The following is a 19916-nucleotide window of genomic DNA, read 5'->3' as shown; positions in this document are numbered from 1 at the left end:
AACATTTTTAATTCAACATGGACACAGGTAGTCATTGGCTACCTTATTTGCCCTTTGTTTAGTGTGGAATAATGTTCCAGTGAAAATTAGGCTGATTTCAAATGCTTCTGCTAAATTCTGATGTCCCACATGTGCAATCACATATTTCTCCTCCCCACCAACCGATCCCTCACCCACAACCCACCCCATAAAATGGGTTCTGCTGAATTATGGGAGGAGATATCTAAATAGCCAAATGTACCCAGTGTCTAGATGTGCCACAGTGTCTATCTCTAAACATTATAATTCTCTGCAATGAGAAAATTGTTGATTTTTGTCCTGCACAAGTATAATTGAATGTGAAAAAGGGCTTTAATATCATATTTCAAAACCATATTTATTTTCAAAATGTAATTGGGTACAAGAATATTCCAATTGCAGTACAACAAAAATAGAATATTCGGTGAAAAACAAGACATTTTCTGGTTTTCATTAACAAAACCTGCAAATGCAATTAAATTGACAATACTTCCTGTAATGAAAGATTTGTGATAAACTTTACTCAAAATAGTTTTTGTAAAAATAAACTTCAACAATTGTTTTTCTACTTTAAGAAAAATCACATTTTATATATGGGAGGCAGTTTTCAGGAACCAGTTAATAGCTTACTAAAAATGTTACAGATGCAATAACGTGTTGAATAAAGCTGGTACGTAGTAATTTTGTGGGAACTACTAAAAATGTAATGCATTGATAATTAAATTAATGAAGGTCTCTTTCTCAGAAGCAAAGCTACTGCATCCCCAACACAGTCACTGAATATTCACTTAAGTACCAAATAGTCCAGTCAAATACCAAAGTTAGACTCCAAAACAGGTTAGATTTATCAATTCTGAATAAAACTAAATTTTACATTTTGATTTTAAAGTGAAATATTTCCTTGTCCTTTTAAGGTACTGTAAAATCTAAATTCAACATCAGAAATTAGTAGAGATTAATAATTTAATTTCTCAAACAGCTCAAGTCTCCAGTGATAGTTGTTTTCCAGTTGGGGGAATATAATCTCTTTCTAAAAAGACAGTGGTTAGGTAATCGTCCAAACAATACTTAGTCTGGTTGGCAGTTAAACCTGGTGACTGGCAAATACCATACTGCCTTCACTAAACATCATAGTTACCCAAATGAAGTAACTACAAACAGGACAAGTTTGACCATCAGATATGAATACTTCAAAAGTTATTGCAGACAAAATTACACTATATGCTAGGAACAGCTGTTACTTTGTCATTTGTAAGGGGTAAACCATCACCACCATGTGTTAAGCCTATATGAGTTGGTATCACATTGAGATTTGACAATTCTTTTTGCAAAAGGCAACAAATAAATCAACATTCAACTCAACTAGGAGACAGAAATTGCTGATTATCTATCCTCCTTCATAAAAATAGAATTATTCATACCTTGACGAAAATTCCATCCTTCCTCTTGTCCCACACAAAATTCTTTCCTCTTCAGATAATATCATTAAAACAAGACCTTCACTTACCACAAGAGTTCTAATTATCAAGTACAGTCCCAACCAGCCAACTCTACAGCATGACATCAGCTGGATATTTATTTATTTTTTAATTTCCTCTATTCTAAGAAATGTCACCTTCGAGAACAAAGAATAAGGAAAAAACATTTAGCTTAGTAATGCTTGAAAAAATTTTAAATTCTGACTATATTAAACTTAAGAGGCTGCAATTTTCCATCCCTGAAGGTGCTGAGAAGGGCAAGTTGTCTTTTGAGAGATACACACCCGCTTCTCACCACTCCAGCACTGGGTGAGAAAGTACATTGGCAACTTCCTTGACTCACCAGAATCAAAAGTCCAATGATAGTTGAGTTATCGCCACTTATCAGTTTGGCACTTAAGGATCTCAACTCACCAGCAGCCTGATTTATCTGTCTCCTGGCCAACAAATAAAGTGCAAGTTTTATTGACTTGTCAGGTTGGGTGTGAGGAGAATCTGAGACAGCAATAGCCACAGTCAGCCTCCCCTCTGTGCTTGCGTCTGAGCCCATTGACCCCCAAGTGAAGCAAAAAAGAAATTTAGCTTCTCATCTTTAGATCCCCAAACATTAGGCCTAACCTAATGGTCTTTCAGACCCAGAATCTGCCATTGAGAGGGACACCACTGTTGAGGCTTGCAATTGGATAACAAGCTTGCCGGTCAGCTCTTAAAAAGTTGATGGGAGCTCAGTGTGGTGAGCCAGCTGTCCCTTGACATGCCTACCTCAGCCAAACTAAATCAGCATCCTGAGTTTCTGCATTGGGCACAATTAGTCGTCTAAATGTTCTTGAAGTTCCCATTCAATGCAAAATGTGCCTTGAACCAGTAAAAACATTTTTTTTTAGAAGTTGCATTAAGAAAATCCCTGATGTGTTTGTGTGTTATTTGGTTAATACAGTTGAAAATAGGATTACCCAGAAAAAATAGCATTTTAAAATTAGTGGAAATTCAATGTCTAAATTTAAAATATTGAAAATTACTCAGCCAGCTTAATTTTAAGCCTGAACATAGTGGAAATTCTTAATAATTAATTCTTCCTGTTATCATAACCAGTTTTAAGGGTGGTGTCTGGCTTCAAGCATAATTTTGTTAGTCTATCCCAACGACAGCAGAAACGTTATTATATAAAACATTATTTTCAAGGGTAAATGTATTGTGGTTGAACTGCATTATTTTAAAAAAGCATCACAGAGCTTAAATGTTTTTATACCATAAATGTTGGTAAACCTAGTATGGTCAGCACTTGCTGTTCATTCCTAATTGTCCCTGAGAAAGTAGAAAATTGTCTTTTATGAGCATCTGGTACAACCACAGTACTGTTAGAATGCGACTTCTAAAAACCTGACCCAGCAACATTTAGGAAAGGGGTAGTGAGTGATTTAGAGGGCAGTTTGCAGGTGGTATTCCCATGTACCAGCTGTCCCTGAACAGTCACATCTGTATTATGTTGTCCAAATTGCTACACAAAATTGTCACCTTTGACACAGCAATTTCCAAAATTAAAAGATCTAGCATTATGGTTCTGGGGAAAAAGCTGCCTTTAAATATTACTTAAGTGACCTATGTGAAAATGAAAACCATGAAAAAATGGTGTCATAGACCATCACATCTAAGCTATTTACATTTCTTAGAGTCATAGAGATGTACAGCATGGAAACAGACCTTCAGTCCAACTCATCCATGCCGACTAGATAACACAACCCAATCTAGTCCCACTTGCCAGCACACAGCCCATATCCCTCCAAACCCTTCCTATTCCTATACTCATCCAGATGCCTTTTAAATGTTGCAATTATACTAGCCTCCACCACTTCCTCTAGCAGCTCATTCCACACATATACCACCCTCTGCATGAAAATGTTACCCTTTAGGTTTCTTTTCCACCCCAGGGAAAAGACTTTGTCTATTTATCCTATCCATGCCTCTCATGATTTTATAAATCTCTAAGGTCATCCTCCAACCTCCGATACTCCAGAGAAAACAGCCATAGCCTAAAGTTTGCAATGTAATCAGAAAAACAGCATTTGATGTTCTTTAGCTCCAGTAAATTATGGTAATCCACCAGTGCTAGAAGTCTTAGCCTGAAAAGCACTGCTTGTATAGGGGCCTTGGAGAACAGCAATTTCTGGAGTTAGAAATTATTAGCAACATCACTTACTGGATACCAATTTTCTCAGTTTTTTTCTTGCAGCAGTGATTGACATTGCATATCTGTTATTAGTACTTTAGGATACTCTGACAAATCTCACCCTGCATGAAATGGACAGTGTTCTGGTACTTCAAAATCCATCAGTTGCCTTATTTCTGAAGATTTGAATACACATACTAGATGTGTACTAGATTCATAGTTAGAAAAAAGTGATATTAACTTTTTTACAAGTTGCAAAATACTTTGTTATTAATTCACACTGAAAATTACAAAGAGGTTGCAGACATTTAGACAAACTTGATTTTCTAAATAATATTTTAATAAATGAATAACATGCTATATTATGGATTGTAAATTATTCATAATAAGCTTCTTAAATGACCACCTGTCAGTACGTCTAAAGTTTAGTATCAATAAGAGTCTATATACACAGACATCACAGTCTGATGCCAAGGTGTAGTATTTTTCTGATACCAGTTGTGATACAAAGGGAAACTAAAAAGGGACCGTTGGAAACATCAGCGAGTGTTGGCAGCCTATCCTGCACAAGTGCCTGCCAGTGACTGACAGACACTGCTTTGGAGACAAAGGTTAGGCTAGGATGCAGTCACAACTTTAGGATTTTTAGACAAAACTAAATACACTTCCAGTGTGCACAGCCCCAATTTTATGTCACTGGTTCATTTCAAACTACTGCAGGAAGTATTTGCATCATCAGTCTACTGGGTGTCACTGAGGCATCAAGAATGCAGCAAATACATTATTCAAACTTAAGAACCGCAACTGCACACTTGACTTAGGCCTTTAGGCTTTGTTTCAAATTTAAGCAATTGTCTGTGTATGACGCCTGCAGAGTTTCATTAAGTGTTGTTTATGTAAGCCCCTCCAGTTAAATCAGCCAAATCTCAGACCACAATATCTGACACTCTCGCTCTGATGTGTGTAAATAACAAAAGTGCAGTCCCCTCAAATTTTAAATTTGGAGCTTTATTCAATATTTGCAACGAAGATGATCGATCTGGAATTAAAGGCTGACCAAAATGATAAAGGCATAAATATTTTTATGCTTCATTTGTTTTGTTTTATAATTTATAATAACTCTTTGGCACAAAGGGACATTCAATTTTATATAGTATCTAAACCAACAAAATTATAGTATTTATACATTATATGGATATAATTCTCTTTTTAAGCAGTCATTATTTGTCAAGCAGATGTTTTGTTTGAGGGAATATAGAAAAAAGTGAAATGCTGTGATTCGTATAACTGGTTCCTGTTGTTAAAGGTATCTGGTAGACTTACTTTCAACCTGTGCATATGGTAATGTAATAGTAACCACTGAATAATAAACTACAGAGCGAGGACAGTGCTCTGGGGACATGAGTTCAAATCTCCCATCATGGCAGCTGGTGGAATCTAAATTGGAATTACAGATTTAAATGTTATAGAAGAGGAGAAAATGGCAACATGAGAAAAGCTTTCATCAAGTGGGAGTATCAGGGGTATGAGGAAGGCATTGCCTGAGATTGTGACGGGACAGATTCAGTTTTGGTATTCAAAAAGGAAATGTGTACAGCCATAACGAGAGGCTAGGTGTCTTCCTCCTACGAAAGGGGGCACAGATGGGATGGGGTTGGTGCTGTAACAATTTTGCAAAGTAGTATTTGACTTAACTCTTCACAACTATCCCACAAGAAAAAAATCTAAATCAATTCTAAAATGCTACCTTTGAATCAATAAACCAATGCCAAATTATTTGCTTTCTCCATATGCTTTTAAGATATTCACGAGTTTCAATTCACTCATCACATTTTTATAGCCCCTGAAACCATTCCAAACTTCTGCACCTGATCTCGACCAATATTAGACCATAGAAATGTTGTCATTTTTTAGACCATTTCTCTCAGGAATTGGAATATGTTGTACTACATTTGTAACTAGTTCAGTAATGAGTGAAAATTTAATTAAAGTGACCAGCCTTGAATACAGCAATTCAATACTTCAATAATGACCTTCAATAAATTATTTGTCTTTTCACTTCTTGCACCCTGCTCCCCAAATTCTGTCACAGTAAATCAGTTTCTTGAAGGCTGTGCTTTAAGATAAGCACAGAAGTCCCAAACAGGCTCAGATATCTACTCAAAAACAATGTTTCCTCAACTTAGTTCTACTTGTTGGTATCATCTTGTTGCAAGTGGCAACAATATCATGTAGGTCACTAAAGCAATAAAGATTGAGTGATCCATAGCACTTACAGCTATTTTGTAACCATTATATCATGCTGACCACTCCCCCCCCGGCAGTTAGCCTTTGTGTCACCGTCTGAACTGACCATGATATTCCTATTGGTGTGACCCATACAACAGAGAACTTATTCAGTCTGCTCTGATATAATGCGATCCCGTGTTATAAGAAATAACATAATAGCAACACCATTTAAACCAATGGGACCAGAATCACATTATAGCCATACATGTAAGGAAAGTTCGCATTCTACAAATAATAGTCTAAATTCTTGTTATAGTCAATTAGTGTTGAATAAACGTGTCTTATAGCAGAAACAACTGTAGGTTGCTTGTTGGGTTCTTCATGTTCCTCTTTATACAACCCTTAAAGTTATAAAACTGCATCAAAAGATTTTACTTCAAATCTGCAACAGCACAGTGACAACCTTAGAGTATTAGTGACTACAAAGTCAAATGAAACGCAAGGGATAATTATATTCGGGAAGTATAGCAATCTCACTGGGAATCTAAACAGATTGGCTTTCAAGCCGTTTAAACAGCTTTGTGAAGTAAAAGGATGGTACAACAATAGCTCACGTCAAGATAACTAAACAGTTAAATCTAGTAATTATTTAGTTGGCAATTCTGGACATTTCCTTCAATTTAAAGCCCAGTGATCAATTTCTTCAATGTTTTTCAGTTAGTTGAAGAACTGTACAATAGTGAAGAGGTTCTCCATGTGATACAGTAGCCAGAATTCTCCCTCAACAATATGTATGCTGAGCTGTAAACAGAAACCACCTTTAATGATAAAATGGCCAATGGTAATCATAAAATTCAATGTCACATAATCTAGTGCTATACTGTAGATTTTCTTTTAAAATCAGCAATACAAAGAAAAATGACGAAGATTATCTAGTCAATTTGGCCTACCTTGGCATAACATCCACATACTGTAGCCTTCCTCTCATTGTTCATACGTTCTTTTTGGGAAGGCAAAACTAAATTAATCATAATAACTTTACATGAAATGAACTGTAGAAAATTCCACTCTCCTCCCCAAAAGCAATCAAATAACATTCAAAAGACTGAAGTAACTGAGTGACAACCTCAAATCCACCCTCAAGTGTTCTTCTGTACCATTCTTCATCTTCCATATCATTTCATCTGTTTTTCTAGGTAAGGAGGGATGGCAGTGAAGAAATGAGGGCAAGTGGTAACTTTCTCCAAGTCATTTATCAACACATCAAATTTGAAAACTACAAGGTTTTGATGCCTGACTATTAGTATACCTCATCAACCATAGAGAATAAGCTGGGTTTTAAATTGTTAATTTAAATGCCTCATTTACAAATCTCCGGTTTTATAAAAGTGAAGAATGCACAAAGGTAGAGTTGAGTTGTCCCAAATAGATACACACCACATTATCAAAGGGTTAGTGCCTTCTTGGTCAGAATGTCATTCTTATCCAAATCTTGTCGTCGACTTCTAATCCTGAGAGGAAAATACAAATGGAAGAATATCTTATCAGTAGTTTCAGTACCATTTGGTTCATATATGGGCAACTAATTAAACTGATTAATGAGCCAGCACATTTAAGATTTATTTTACCTCACAATGGAAATTTAATCAAGAACCTTGGCACACAACTAAAACCAAAAGTAGATTGACTGAATGCCCTACTCATTACTGTCAAGTTATAGCTAGCATCATAGGTAAACCCAGTATGAGAACTGGATTTGTTTGCATTGGAAGAGTTTTATAGGCAGATGGAATAAACATTGAGGTACATTCCTTAGAAAACCTGTTAGTTAGTTCAAAGAAATCCTGGTAGTATGGTAAATATGATTATATAACTAAGTAATACATGTTGGGATGTTGCACAAGTGCAAGGTCCGGGTTGCATGCTCCAATCAGCCTTGCGTGACTGAGGCCTGTTAGGTGACAAAAGGTGAAGAAAGATGATCATGGCAAAACGTGATGGTCTGCAGCAGTCCGGAAGACAGTTGTGGCAGAGTCTGATTGGTTAGGGGGATATAATTTAGGTTTAGTGCGATTGGTTATGCTAATGATAGGGCGCGGCTTTTAGAACAACATAAACATTAGTATTTTCGCTGTTCGCCTGTTTTCGGAGTTGACTTCTCTGATGGCCACAACTTTTGGTTGCAAATAAAGGCTTATCATCTTGAGGAATTCTCTGCATCTCCTGGTCATTCCTAAAGGTGCTATCAACCACAACAGCATAAGGTAGGTATATGGAACAGCTTCTCTTTGAGAGAATTCAGAAAAGATAAATCTATTACCTTAATTGAAGGATTTTAATTTGAAACTTCCAGACTAGAATCGTTTAGTTAGAACAGTGAATGGGTTACTTGAAGTTGAAAAAGGTTAAGCTCATTTGTGTGACTAATGAAGAAAGAGACTACCAAACTCATAAGAGATCAGGTATTGAAATAAAAATAAAGTTAAACCTACAGATGTGATTGAAAACAAAATCTTTCTGGTGTTGAAATACTGTAAAGTGATGATCTGGGATAGATGGGATTATTGTATCTTTCAAAACCATTGTGTCACATGTACGCAGCTTGATTGATTCTATTTGCTTTTGCATAAATTTCCACTTTATTGTTAAAACCAGACCTAAGCAAAGCATAGAGTCATAGAGATGTACAGCACAAAAACAATCCCTTCAGTTCAACTCATCCATGCTTGCCAGATACCCTCAATGAATCTAGTCCCATTTGCCAGCACTTGGCCCATATTCTTCTAAACCTTCTTGTTCATATACCCATCCAGATGCCTTTTAAAATGTTGTAATTGTACCAGCCTCCTCCACTTCCTCTGGCAGCTCATTCCTTACACGCACCATTCTTTGTGTGAAAAAGTTGCCCTTCAGGAATCTTCTACATCTTTCCCCTCTAACCCTAAATCTATGCCATCCAGTTCTGCACTCCCCCACCCCAGGGAAAATACCTTGTTTATTTACCCTATCCATGCCGTCATGATTTTATAAACTTCTCTAAGGTCACCCCTCAGGCTCCTATGCTCTAGGGAAAAAGCCCCAGCCTATTCAACGTCACCCTGTGGTGCAAACCCTCCAACCCTGCAAACATCATTAAATCTTTTATGAACCTTTTCAAGATTAACTCCATCCTTCCTATAGGAGGGAGATCAGAATTGCACACAATATTCCTAAAGTGGCCGAACCAACGTCCTGTACAGCCACAATATGACCTCCCAACTCTTATACTCAATGCTCTGAACAATAAAGGAAAGCACATTAAACACATGTTTAATGAAATACCATCTTGTTAAATAAAAAAGTCAAATTTCAGTCTTCAATCTAATTTTCCCAGTAATAACATCAGCTTGGTTTATAAGTAAAATTCACAAGAATAGGAGATCAAAAAAAAATACAAATACTGTTTTAATTACCATAACAGAAATGTAGTGGCTGCAATGCAGATGCCAATTGAAGTGGCGATTGAGATCAGTATGACAATATTTCTATCAAGTACATCAGAACCTGTGGTCAAAGTAATGGAAGTAAGTTAGATTATACATATGGGACCATATGGATAACATTGCCTAAAATCAGTCTCAAAATTTAAAATTTCATTATTGGCATTAATTTCATTTTTTTTTTAGAAAGTGGACCTCATTCTCTATTGTTTATAAAATAATTTTACTTTCATTTATTGAGGGGGAATTTATAGAATCATTTTTTAAAAATGGTTACAACACAGGAGATGATTTGTCTGTGAAGTCTGTGCTGCCTTACTACCAGATCTACACAGCTGGTGCCAGTCTCCTGCCTTTCCCCTTGGCTCCGCAATAGGAAGTAGTCATGGATTTGGAAGGTGCTGTCTAATCTTTGAATTTCTGCAGTGCAGCTTGTAGACAGTACACACTGGTGCTACTAAAATCTTTGGTAGTGGATGCGCAAATCAAGTAGGCTGCTTTCTCTTGGATGGTGTCAAGTTTTTTTATTGTTCCTTTCCACCAATGGGAACAGCATTACTCCATCTACTCCCTTCACCATCCTTTTACATCAAATATCTTTTCAACGTTCTCTCTAAATTAGACAAACACCCTTCTCTGAAGTCCCTCATCCCTGAAACAATTCTCATATTCAGTTTTAAAATGAAATAATAATCAGGCACCATCTAATTCTCCACGAATGTTCTGACCACATCCTACCACAGACTTAATTGGAAAAGAGAGAGGCAGTGGCTTTCCACTCTTACCCTCCCACCTGATTATATGCCCCTTCACCAAAAGCCTTATTGTGAAGCAGATGTTGAATTCCACCTACAATATCCAAGAAACAAAGGAACTAATGAGTTCAATTAAAAACCATTCTTGCTTTTTTAAAATTCCCTTTTTTTAAAAAAAACAGCCCTTTGGTCAAATGGTAAGTCACCCCTCCAATACTACCTCATTTGGCTTGCTCTCAATTTTTGTTTGATCAATGCTTTTGTAAAAAAAGCTATGAAACGTCTTTTAAAACAGTGTTTGAGCTGCTTTAAAATACAACTTCATGCCAAAATTAAAAAGTCTTTTGGAAATAAAGTATATTGTCTACATAACCTGGTGTTCATATACCTCATTAGAAATAGAAAACAATAGTGAGTTTTGAGAAGATTTGTAGCTCAGGTTGAGGTTCTGGATGTAGGTTTGCTCGCTGAACTGAAACATTCATTTTCAAACGTTTCATCATCATACTAGCTAACATCTTCAGTGAGCCTCCAGATGAAGCACTGGTGGTGTAGCCCACTTACTATTTATATGTTTGGTTTTCCTTGGGTTGGTGATGTCATTTCCTGTGGTGATTGAGAAAAAGAACAGGAAATGACATCACCACTGGAAATCACAGCACCAACCTAAAGAAACACTAACATAAAAATAGAAAGTGGGCTACAGCACCAGTGCTTCATTCGGAAGCTCACTGAAGAGGTTACCTAGTATGGTGACGAAATGTCTGAAAACGAACCTTCCAGCTCAGAGAGCAAACCTACATCCACAAAACAATAGTTTATCAATCAAAAATGTTAGTATTCCAGTATTCAGTGAAATAAACTTCTCCATTATTTGATTTAACATTTACGATGGATTTTCCAAAAAACATCTTGTATCAATACAGACAGCTCTCATGTGAATAGAATGTGCACATGTATCTGTACACACACACACACATTTAAAAAAGGACTCACTGGTGCAGTGTTTATACAGGCTTAATAATATAAATAAAGTTGATGCCAGTTTCCTTTTCCTAATTTACTTTATGGGCATAGTCTGTTCAGAGTTGGACCTGCCTTCCTGATGGCATTTGGCCTTAAACACTAAATCCTTGACATAGTACCAAAAGTTACATCAGACTCATCTTACTTGAAGGGATTACATTTGGAGAGAGGGTAGGTGTTGTTGATTGACTGTGAGTTTGTACAAAGTCCATCATCTGTGTGGTGAAAGTAGATTGGATACTTTCTGTAGTGGTTTCTGGAATATATAAATATTGATTTATTAAAGTATTTCCAAAGTCAAAACAAATCACACAAGAATGTTTTACACTCCACAGACTTGCATAAAGAGGCTTACACAGAAACTTTGCATTACGTACAATTTTAAGCTTGGAAAGAAAGTGACCTCAACATTACTACTGCAACATTAAGTTAATTCTATCCAAACATATTGATGTGGATTTCCTAAATGCCAGAAGTTAAATTAGCTGTAAGTGTTCAAATGAATAGTCTACAATATGAATTAGCACTGTGCATAGCTGGACAGCAAAAGCAAAACAGCGCTCCATGTAATGGTATATACTGTAATTAATTGACATTTCATGTTACACAATCTGATTGCAATTAAAGGACTGAAATTTACTGGTAAGTCTGCTATGTCCTCCTCAACCACTCAACTAGTCTTTTGGCATTATTTACCATTTAAAAAAAAATCACCTTCCTTTTTATTTATAAGATTACCATGTTAAAGACTATTGTTCAACTGAAGGTCAAGCAAATGGGCTGAAAAGAGTAAAATGAATTCTACTTCCATTTGCTCTCCTCTCAACTGACAAAGCATCTGGTTCAAATGTACACAGAATTTCCAATATCCAAACCCATGACCACTTCCTTCTGGAAGAATAATGCTAGCTGATAGATGGTAGCAGAAAACCACCACCTCCAAGTTCCAACAGGTTATTAGATTAGATTACTTACAGTGTGGAAACAGGCCCTTCGGCCCAACAAGTCCACACCGCCCCGCCGAAGCGCAACCCACCCATACCCCTACACATTTACCCCTTACCTAACACTACGGGCAATTTAGCATGGCCAATTCACCTGACCTGCACATCTTTGGACTGTGGGAGGAAACCGGAGCACCCGGAGGAAACCCACGCAGACACGGGGAGAATGTGCAAACTCCACACAGTCAGTCGCCTGAGGCAGGAATTGAACCCGGGTCTCTGGCGCTGTGAGGCAGCAGTGCTAACCACTGTGCCACCGTGCCGCCCATAAAAGTCCCCTCCAAGTCATTCACCATTCTGACTTAGAACTAATGCCATTTCTTCAGGGTTGCTAGACTTTCCTGAACAGCAATGTGACCATCTATATCAAATGGATACAGTGGTTCAAAAGGGCAGTTGACTACCATCTTCAAGGCAATAGGGATAGGCAAGAAAGGATGGCTCAGCCAGTGACACTCAAACAAGTCTCATGAACAAAAAAAAATTATACCTTGTTATTTGTAAATTGGCTGATTTTCTTTTGAAATAGGCTTTCAGAAAATATTTGCATTGCACAAAAATTGAAAAATAACATTAGATTCTTGTGTTTGACAGGAGCATCATTTAGGAAGGACTTACTGGTATGTATAACTACCTTGCAATGCCACTTTCACAGCAACGTATTTCAAACCCTTTGTCTTCACACATCTCACTCAGCCATTGCCAAGATGTGTTGCGATTCTCAAACAAATGTACATATACACATGTTCTGTTGCTATGCAATTCACCCAGATTGTAAATGAAACGGGTTCAACTGAACAAACAGCTCAAATCTTTTTGTAGCTCTGTATCAATTATGCTTACCACTCCATGGAGTGACAAATACTTCCGAACTCCAATTGCTCCATTTACCATTGTCAAAAAAATCTTTTGTTTTGACACGAATCGCATACAGTTGAGCAGCAATGGCATCAGTGATGATTTCTGTTGTCATTTTAGTATCCAACTGGATAAAAAAGGGGAAGTAAAAATCAAGAAGGATTCCAAATGATAAGATCATCACTATCATCAGTGATTATTTTCAGTAGTCTCAGCAACATTCTAACATCAGTGCTCTTTTCAGGTAAACGTGATATTTTGAAAGGGAGGTCAGTATTCTTAAAGTATAAAATTAAAGACTACATTACTCCCTTTCACAAATCATCACCACTGCACATTTTGTTTTGGCAATCTGCATAGATTTCTCAGTACAATCACAAATGCAGCAAGCTCTGACTTGGATACATATTGTTGTTCTTTTACTGTTGCTGGGTCAAAATCCTGGAATTCCCTCCCCAGTGGTATTATGGGTCAACCCATAGCAAATGGACAGCAACGGTTAAAGAAGGCAGCTTGTCACCCAAGGCAACTGGGGATGGGCAATAAATGTTGGCCAGTCAGAGACATCCACATCCCACAAATGAATTTTAAGAAGTGGCAGAAGTTGCATTGTAGGTGTGGGATTGGACCAATGGCAAGATACCTTCGAGAGAGAAGATGAAACGATACATTTTTGGTAAGAGGCCAGAAGACAGTGATTTAAAAAGCAACCAAAGACAACATGTGGAAAGAATTTTTAAAAATCCCACAGTCAGGATCTGGGATGCACTGAGTGGCAGAGACAGATTCAATCCTGTCTTTAAAGGGGAAATTGAGTAAGCTTCTGAACGGAAACTATTTGTTGTTGAGAGCTGGCCTGAATTTGACAGGCTGAATGGTTTCTTCCTTTGCTGTAATTGTTTTATGATTAAATTACTGCAAAGGAGCTTTCCAGAAGAAAACCATTCAGCAGACAATCACTTAATGTGCTTATCAAGTCCCTTGTCAGTAGTTATTTTCTAATCAACCATTACACAGATGTTATTACACATTTCTAGAGCAGGTGGTGCTTGAAGCCAGCTCTCCTATCCTCGTCTATATCGCAAATTTGCTGACAACACTTGAGAAGGGTATTAGAGATATGTTGGTCGTGTCACTGAACTAGTAATCCAGAGGCCCGGGCTAAAGCTCTGAAGGTATAGCCTCAGTCCCACTATGGCAATAGATTAGATTAGATTACTTACAGTGTGGAATCAGGCCCTTCGGCCCAACAAGTCCACACCGACCCGCCGAAGCGCAACCCACCCATACCCCTACATTTACCCCTTCACCTAACACTACGGGCAATTTAGCATGGCCAATTCACCTAACCTGCACATCTTTGGACTGTGGGAGGAAACCGGAGCACCCGGAGGAAACCCACGCAGACACGGGGAGAACGTGCAAACTCCACACAGTCAGTCGCCTGAGGCTGGAACTGAACCTGGGTCTCTGGCGCTGTGAGGCAGCAGTGCTAACCACTGTGCCACCGTGCCGCCCACTATTTGATTTTGGATTCAGTTAATAAGTCTGAACTTTTTTGGAAACTATTAATTATCATAAAAGCCCATCATTTCACTAATATCCTTCCTTAGTCAGGCCTACATGATTCCAAACCTATTACATTGCATATAACTCTGAATTGCTTTCTGAAATGGCTGACCAAGCCATTCAATTCATGGGCAATTCAGAACTGACAACAAATGCTGGCCTTGCCAGTGACCCATATGTCTCAAGAAAGACTCTTTTCAAAAAGACACACTGATAGAAGATGCTGAAATGCTGCAAGTCGGGCAGCATGCATATTTTGCTTTTGGGCAAAGATTTAGAACTTAAATATAACATTGCCTCAGGTAATCAAGCATTTCATAACTAGCGAAGTATTTGTGAAGTTTAATTGCTGCAGTGACTTGGAATGGAAGAGTCCATGAACAGTATTTAGGTTATTATGCAGATAAATGTACCTTAGTGATACTAATTGAGACATAAACTTTGTACCCAGTTTCTTCATGTCTTCATGGTTAATCCCATTCATATGGCTCAAGAAAAACAGTAAATCAGACACGCAGCAATAAAGACTGTGTGCAAGCATAGAAAAACAACTAAACAGGATCGATAAAGTTGTAACAAGGCAAACTTAATAGCTTTTTACTGAAGGTGTGTAGTATTCAGAACAAAGCAAATTAATTAGTGGCACAAATACAGGTTAATAGGTATGATCTTGTAGCCGTTATGGGGACATAGTTACAAAATGGTAGCAGGGAACTAAATATTCAGGGTATACAATTTTTTGAAACATTGTTGGATGGATTCCGTATGACAGCAAGAAAATAACCTTGGATTGGGAGATGTAGAATCCAAGTGGGTGGAGGCAAGAAATAAAAAAAGACATTGATAGGAGTAATCTATAGAGGCCCTCCGACAATAGCTATGTGGTCAGACAGAGCAACAAAATCAGGGGATCATGAGGCATAAATAAAGGCGTACATTAATCATGGGTGACTTTAAGCTTCATGTAGATGAGATAGTCAGATTGGTCAAGGAAGCCATGAAGTTAATTTTATACAGTGCATTTGTGACATATTCAAAGTGCATTATGTTGTGGATCCAACCATGGATCAGGCTATTTTGAATTTGGTGATATTAGTTGACCTGACATAAAATTGTTAACTAAGAAACAGTGAAAACTGTTTAATAATGGTATAATTTAAGATTCTATTTGAGGAGGAATTTGGATTAGAAACAACTGTGTCAAGATTAAATAAAGGTAATTACAAAGGAGTAGGACATTGGTAGCTGGAATGGACTGGAAAAGCTGTTTAGTTATAAAAATAGTTGAGGAACAAATGTACAAGGCTTTGGTGAAACTAGACCTGAAATACTTTTCTTAGTTTTAAAACTAAGAAAAGTATGCACTTTATTTGGAGGCGGTGGTCCTCTTTTGCCTGGCTGAGTGCTGCTCCAACAACAGTCAAGAAGCTTGACGCAACATATAACAATATATTCCTCCCCGCCGTCTTCCCAGCGTAAAGTCCACAAGTATCCAATCCCTCCACCACTATTGGAAGGAGGAGCGCAGTAGATATATGGAAACACCACCTGCAATTTCCCCTCTAAGCCACTCACATCCCTGACTTGGAAATATATTGCTGTTCCTTTACTGTTGTTGAGTCACAATCCCAGCAATCCCTAACGTGTGACTGACCATAAGATCCAAAGCTCATTCTAGCCAAGGCAAAGCCGAGGTGTTGGAGAGAGAATACATGGCTGACTTTTCAAAGCACTATTTGTCTACAAGTGGCAGGGTCACAGATCAGCTATCTCAGAAAACACTGAACCAGAATGGAAGCAAATTCATCCTTGATCTGCAGAGACTACCTATAAGATAGGAGTTTACCTGACTTGTGGGTCTAGAACAAAGGGATACAATCTCAAGATCAGTGTTTTATCATTTTGGACTAGAAGCATTCTGTACCTTAGAGAGAGTTGTGGATGCTTCATTATTGAATATATTCATGGCGGTGATAGACTAATATTTGGGGAACAGGAAAATGGAGTTGAATTGAAGATCAGCCACAATCATATTGAATGGTAGTGCAAGCTTAAGAGGGTCTTATGGTGTACTCCGACCTCTATTTCTTATGTTCCTTAGGGACAAACCTAGTTTATTTACAACAGAATCCACACTTCCAATAAAATTGTCAGTTTCCCCATCACTGAGGAAAATAGCTAAAAAAAACTTCATGAATCAGTTAGTGAATCTAATTTCCTCAGAATTTATGTCTTCCCTCTTTCTGGATTGAACACAAAGTAGACAAAAATAATACCAGTGACCTTGTTTACAACAGTTGTTTTCACATAGTACAAAATGAGTTAGAATATTAACAATCTTTCAAATCTTAAATTAGCAATAAAAAGTTACATAAATAAAACCAAGATATCCATTCAATGTCTTTCTACTCTAAATACAACAGACCTTAAAAAAATAATATTGGCAGAAGATTAAAACCCATGTAGGATCAACAGAAATTAAGAGTAGGTGTCAACAACAACAGGTGTACTTTGCAATTCTTCGACCGACACAGACATTAAGAACAGGCAGTCATGCATGTTGCTTCAATAAAGTTTTGTTCTAAATTTCAGATATCTTCTGGTAAACTGGATTACAATAATATCTACTGTACCCATGCCAAGAGCACAATGGCATAAAGGCTGTTCTTAAAAATAAACGCGCAAGAAAACTAATCAACAGATCTCCAAATGCAGCACCAGGCAAGCCAACACAACCCACAAGTAGTAACCTCAAACCACTGGTGAACTCACCCTTGACCAGAAGTTATATTTCTGGAGTTTGTATTCCAAAACAAATTTTAATTTGAATTGTGATCCCCATGATAGTGGATAATCCCACTGCACTCTGATTCTTCTAGGAGATCCAAAAACAGGTTCAGCTGTTACATTTACAGGTGGATCCGGCTGAACTAAAAAGAAAAATAAGTAGAAAAGAATGTCTTTAGCGTCGTAGAGTTATAGAGGTTTACAGCACAGAAGAGGGCTTTTTGACCCATTGGGTCTGCAGCAGTCAAAAATAATCCCTCCCCATTCTAATCCCATTTCCATCACTTGACCCATGGCCTCGAATGCCTTGGCATTCACAAGCGTACATCTAAATACTTAAATGTTAGGAGGGTTCCTGCCTCTATCATCCTTATAGGCTGTGAGTTCCAGATTGTCACCACTCTCTGGGTCAAAATGTTTTTTTCCCCCTCACATCTCCTCTAAATCTCCTGTCCCTTATTTTAAATCCAAGTCATTGATCCCCCCCACTAAAAGGAGATGCTTGTTTCTCTGTACCCTGTCTATGCCCCTTTAATACTATACTTTTCCATCATGTACCCCCCACCCCCCATCTCAATCTCCTCTGCTCCAAGGAAAACAACCCTAGTCTGGTAGTCTCTCTTCATTATTAAAATCTCCAGAGCAGGCAACATCCTGGTAAATCTCTGTCTGACAAATCAGAAATTAAAAAAAACATTTTGTTGAGGGTTTTCATCTTGTGCTCATCAGAATAGTTCAGAAGAATACCAATAAAGGGAAAAACACCATTATAGCATACGAGAGGAACATGCTGGTTTTTGGTAAGCGGACTCTGGTAGAGGCATTGCCAGAGGGAATGCATAGCTGATGATGACCGACTGTTAATGGCCAAGCTTTTGTTAAATTTTAAAACAAACAGACAATTGATTCTGATGGATTCGGGCATTGCCCTGAGAAAACTAACAAATAGCATCACCTATTTTGTTCAGAACATTTTCTTTCTGTCTGCAAAGAGTAATTCTTCATAGAAGAATGGAACAGTTAACAGTGTGGAAGCATGCCATTCAGCCTATTGAGTCCATACCAACCCTCTGAAGAGTATCTCAGCCAGACCCACCCCCTCTACCCTATCCCTGCAATTCTATTTCCCATGGCTAATCCACCTAACCTGCACATCATTGGCAATTTGGCATAGCCAGTCCACCTAAAGTACATATGGGAGGATACCACAGCGCCCAGAGGAAACTGACGCAGACACAAGGAGAATGTGTAAACTCCATACGGACAATCACCCAAGGATGGAATTGAACCTTGGTCCCTGGGGCTGTGAGGCAGCAGTGCTAACCACTGAGCCACCATGCCACTCAAACTCTGATAGGTATCCCAGAGATCAGTAGATTGAATCAAATAGCATACTCCTTTGGTAATTACACAAGCAAGGTCTGGGGATTTTCTTACGAAGAGAGGTTTAATGGTTGGGGCCTATACTCATTGGATTTAGGAGAATTAGAGGAGACATTACTGAAACACAAGATTCTTAAGAGACTCGACAGGGTAGATATGGAGAAGTTGTTTCTCTTTGTGGAAGAATCTAGGACCAGAAGGAATATTCTCAGGATAAGAGTGACGCATTTAATGGCTGGAATTTCTTCTTAGGGAATAGCGAATCTTTACTGTTGACAGCAGTTAAGACTGGATTGCTAAAGAATATACAAAGCTGCAAAAGGCAGATTTTTGATCAGTAAAGGAAGTAAGGAGTAAGGGGAGAAGGTAGGAAAATGGTGCTGAGGTTGATCAGATCAGATCAGCCATGATCTTACTGGGTGTCGGAGCAGACTCAATGGGCTGAATGGCTTCCTTAAGCTCCAAGTCTTCTGGTCTTTAATCTGCAGTTTCCAGCAACCATTATAGTCCTATGTCTGCCCAGTTGAGCTATTGAAAATCTCCCCCAGTGGATTTGTCTTATTACAGGTTGATTGTGCTTCGAACTACAAATGTTCGAAAAGTACCAGATTTTGTTGCAATAATTTTATTTAGAGCTGTATCATTATTATTGGTTTAACCAAGCGACTGAAATAAAAGCAAAGTTCCTGTTTTATAATAATGACATGGTGTTACAATCAAGTTCATTTAGTAAATGTTTGGATAATACTTTTTTTTCCCCAAAAAGATTTCCATAACCATTTTACGTTTCAATCAAACAGGTCACAAAATAAAGAGTGATGCTTACCAATATCAAATAGCATAATATCCAACAATGTCGTCCTGTGGCCAATAGGGTTGACTGCAGTTATATTTATAACATATGGCAAGGATGCAAACATTTGAGGATTGTCTATTTGGCAAATATTGCTAAGAGAATCTCTAGGACAGTTAAAAATGTTGCTGCTTGGAGTCCTGAAATAAAGAAAAAATTATTTATATCTTTCTTAGTGGCAGCTTCAGGATTAAAATCTATGACATATGCATCTCAGGAGGATAGTAAATAATGCTCGACATTTACAATTTGGCTGTATAAAATTCATACAAGGACACTTGTAATTAAATGATAACAAAACAATAAGCAA

The 19916-nt window shown here is 37.8% G+C and overlaps 1 protein-coding gene across 4 annotated transcripts in view; it reads right to left on the bottom strand.

Annotated features, from left to right (window-relative positions):
* Positions 1–357: 357 nt before the first annotated feature.
* The window catches only part of LOC122543231 (interleukin 11 receptor subunit alpha), an 89616-nt gene continuing 70057 nt past the window's right edge, over positions 358–19916 (bottom strand). For 2 of the 4 annotated variants that reach the window (XM_043681737.2, XM_087990233.1), the window contains exons 6-11: positions 19580–19746; positions 17356–17513; positions 13000–13141; positions 11298–11408; positions 9345–9435; positions 358–7403 (exon numbers count right to left, since the gene is read on the bottom strand). In XM_043681737.2, coding sequence (XP_043537672.2) covers positions 7337–7403; positions 9345–9435; positions 11298–11408; positions 13000–13141; positions 17356–17513; positions 19580–19746 — 736 coding nt within the window. In that variant the 3' untranslated portion in view covers positions 358–7336. The remainder of the gene's footprint in view (positions 7404–9344; positions 9436–11297; positions 11409–12999; positions 13142–17355; positions 17514–19579; positions 19747–19916) is intronic. The other 2 variants (XM_043681992.2, XM_043681816.2) reach the window with 2 other exon arrangements.

This window comes from Chiloscyllium plagiosum, unplaced genomic scaffold, assembly GCF_037043375.1.
Source record: "Chiloscyllium plagiosum isolate Xiang-an unplaced genomic scaffold, Cpla_swu_hap1 HiC_scaffold_1, whole genome shotgun sequence".
Taxonomy (NCBI): domain Eukaryota; kingdom Metazoa; phylum Chordata; class Chondrichthyes; order Orectolobiformes; family Hemiscylliidae; genus Chiloscyllium; species Chiloscyllium plagiosum.
This window is presented reverse-complemented; position numbering and strand designations above follow the sequence as displayed.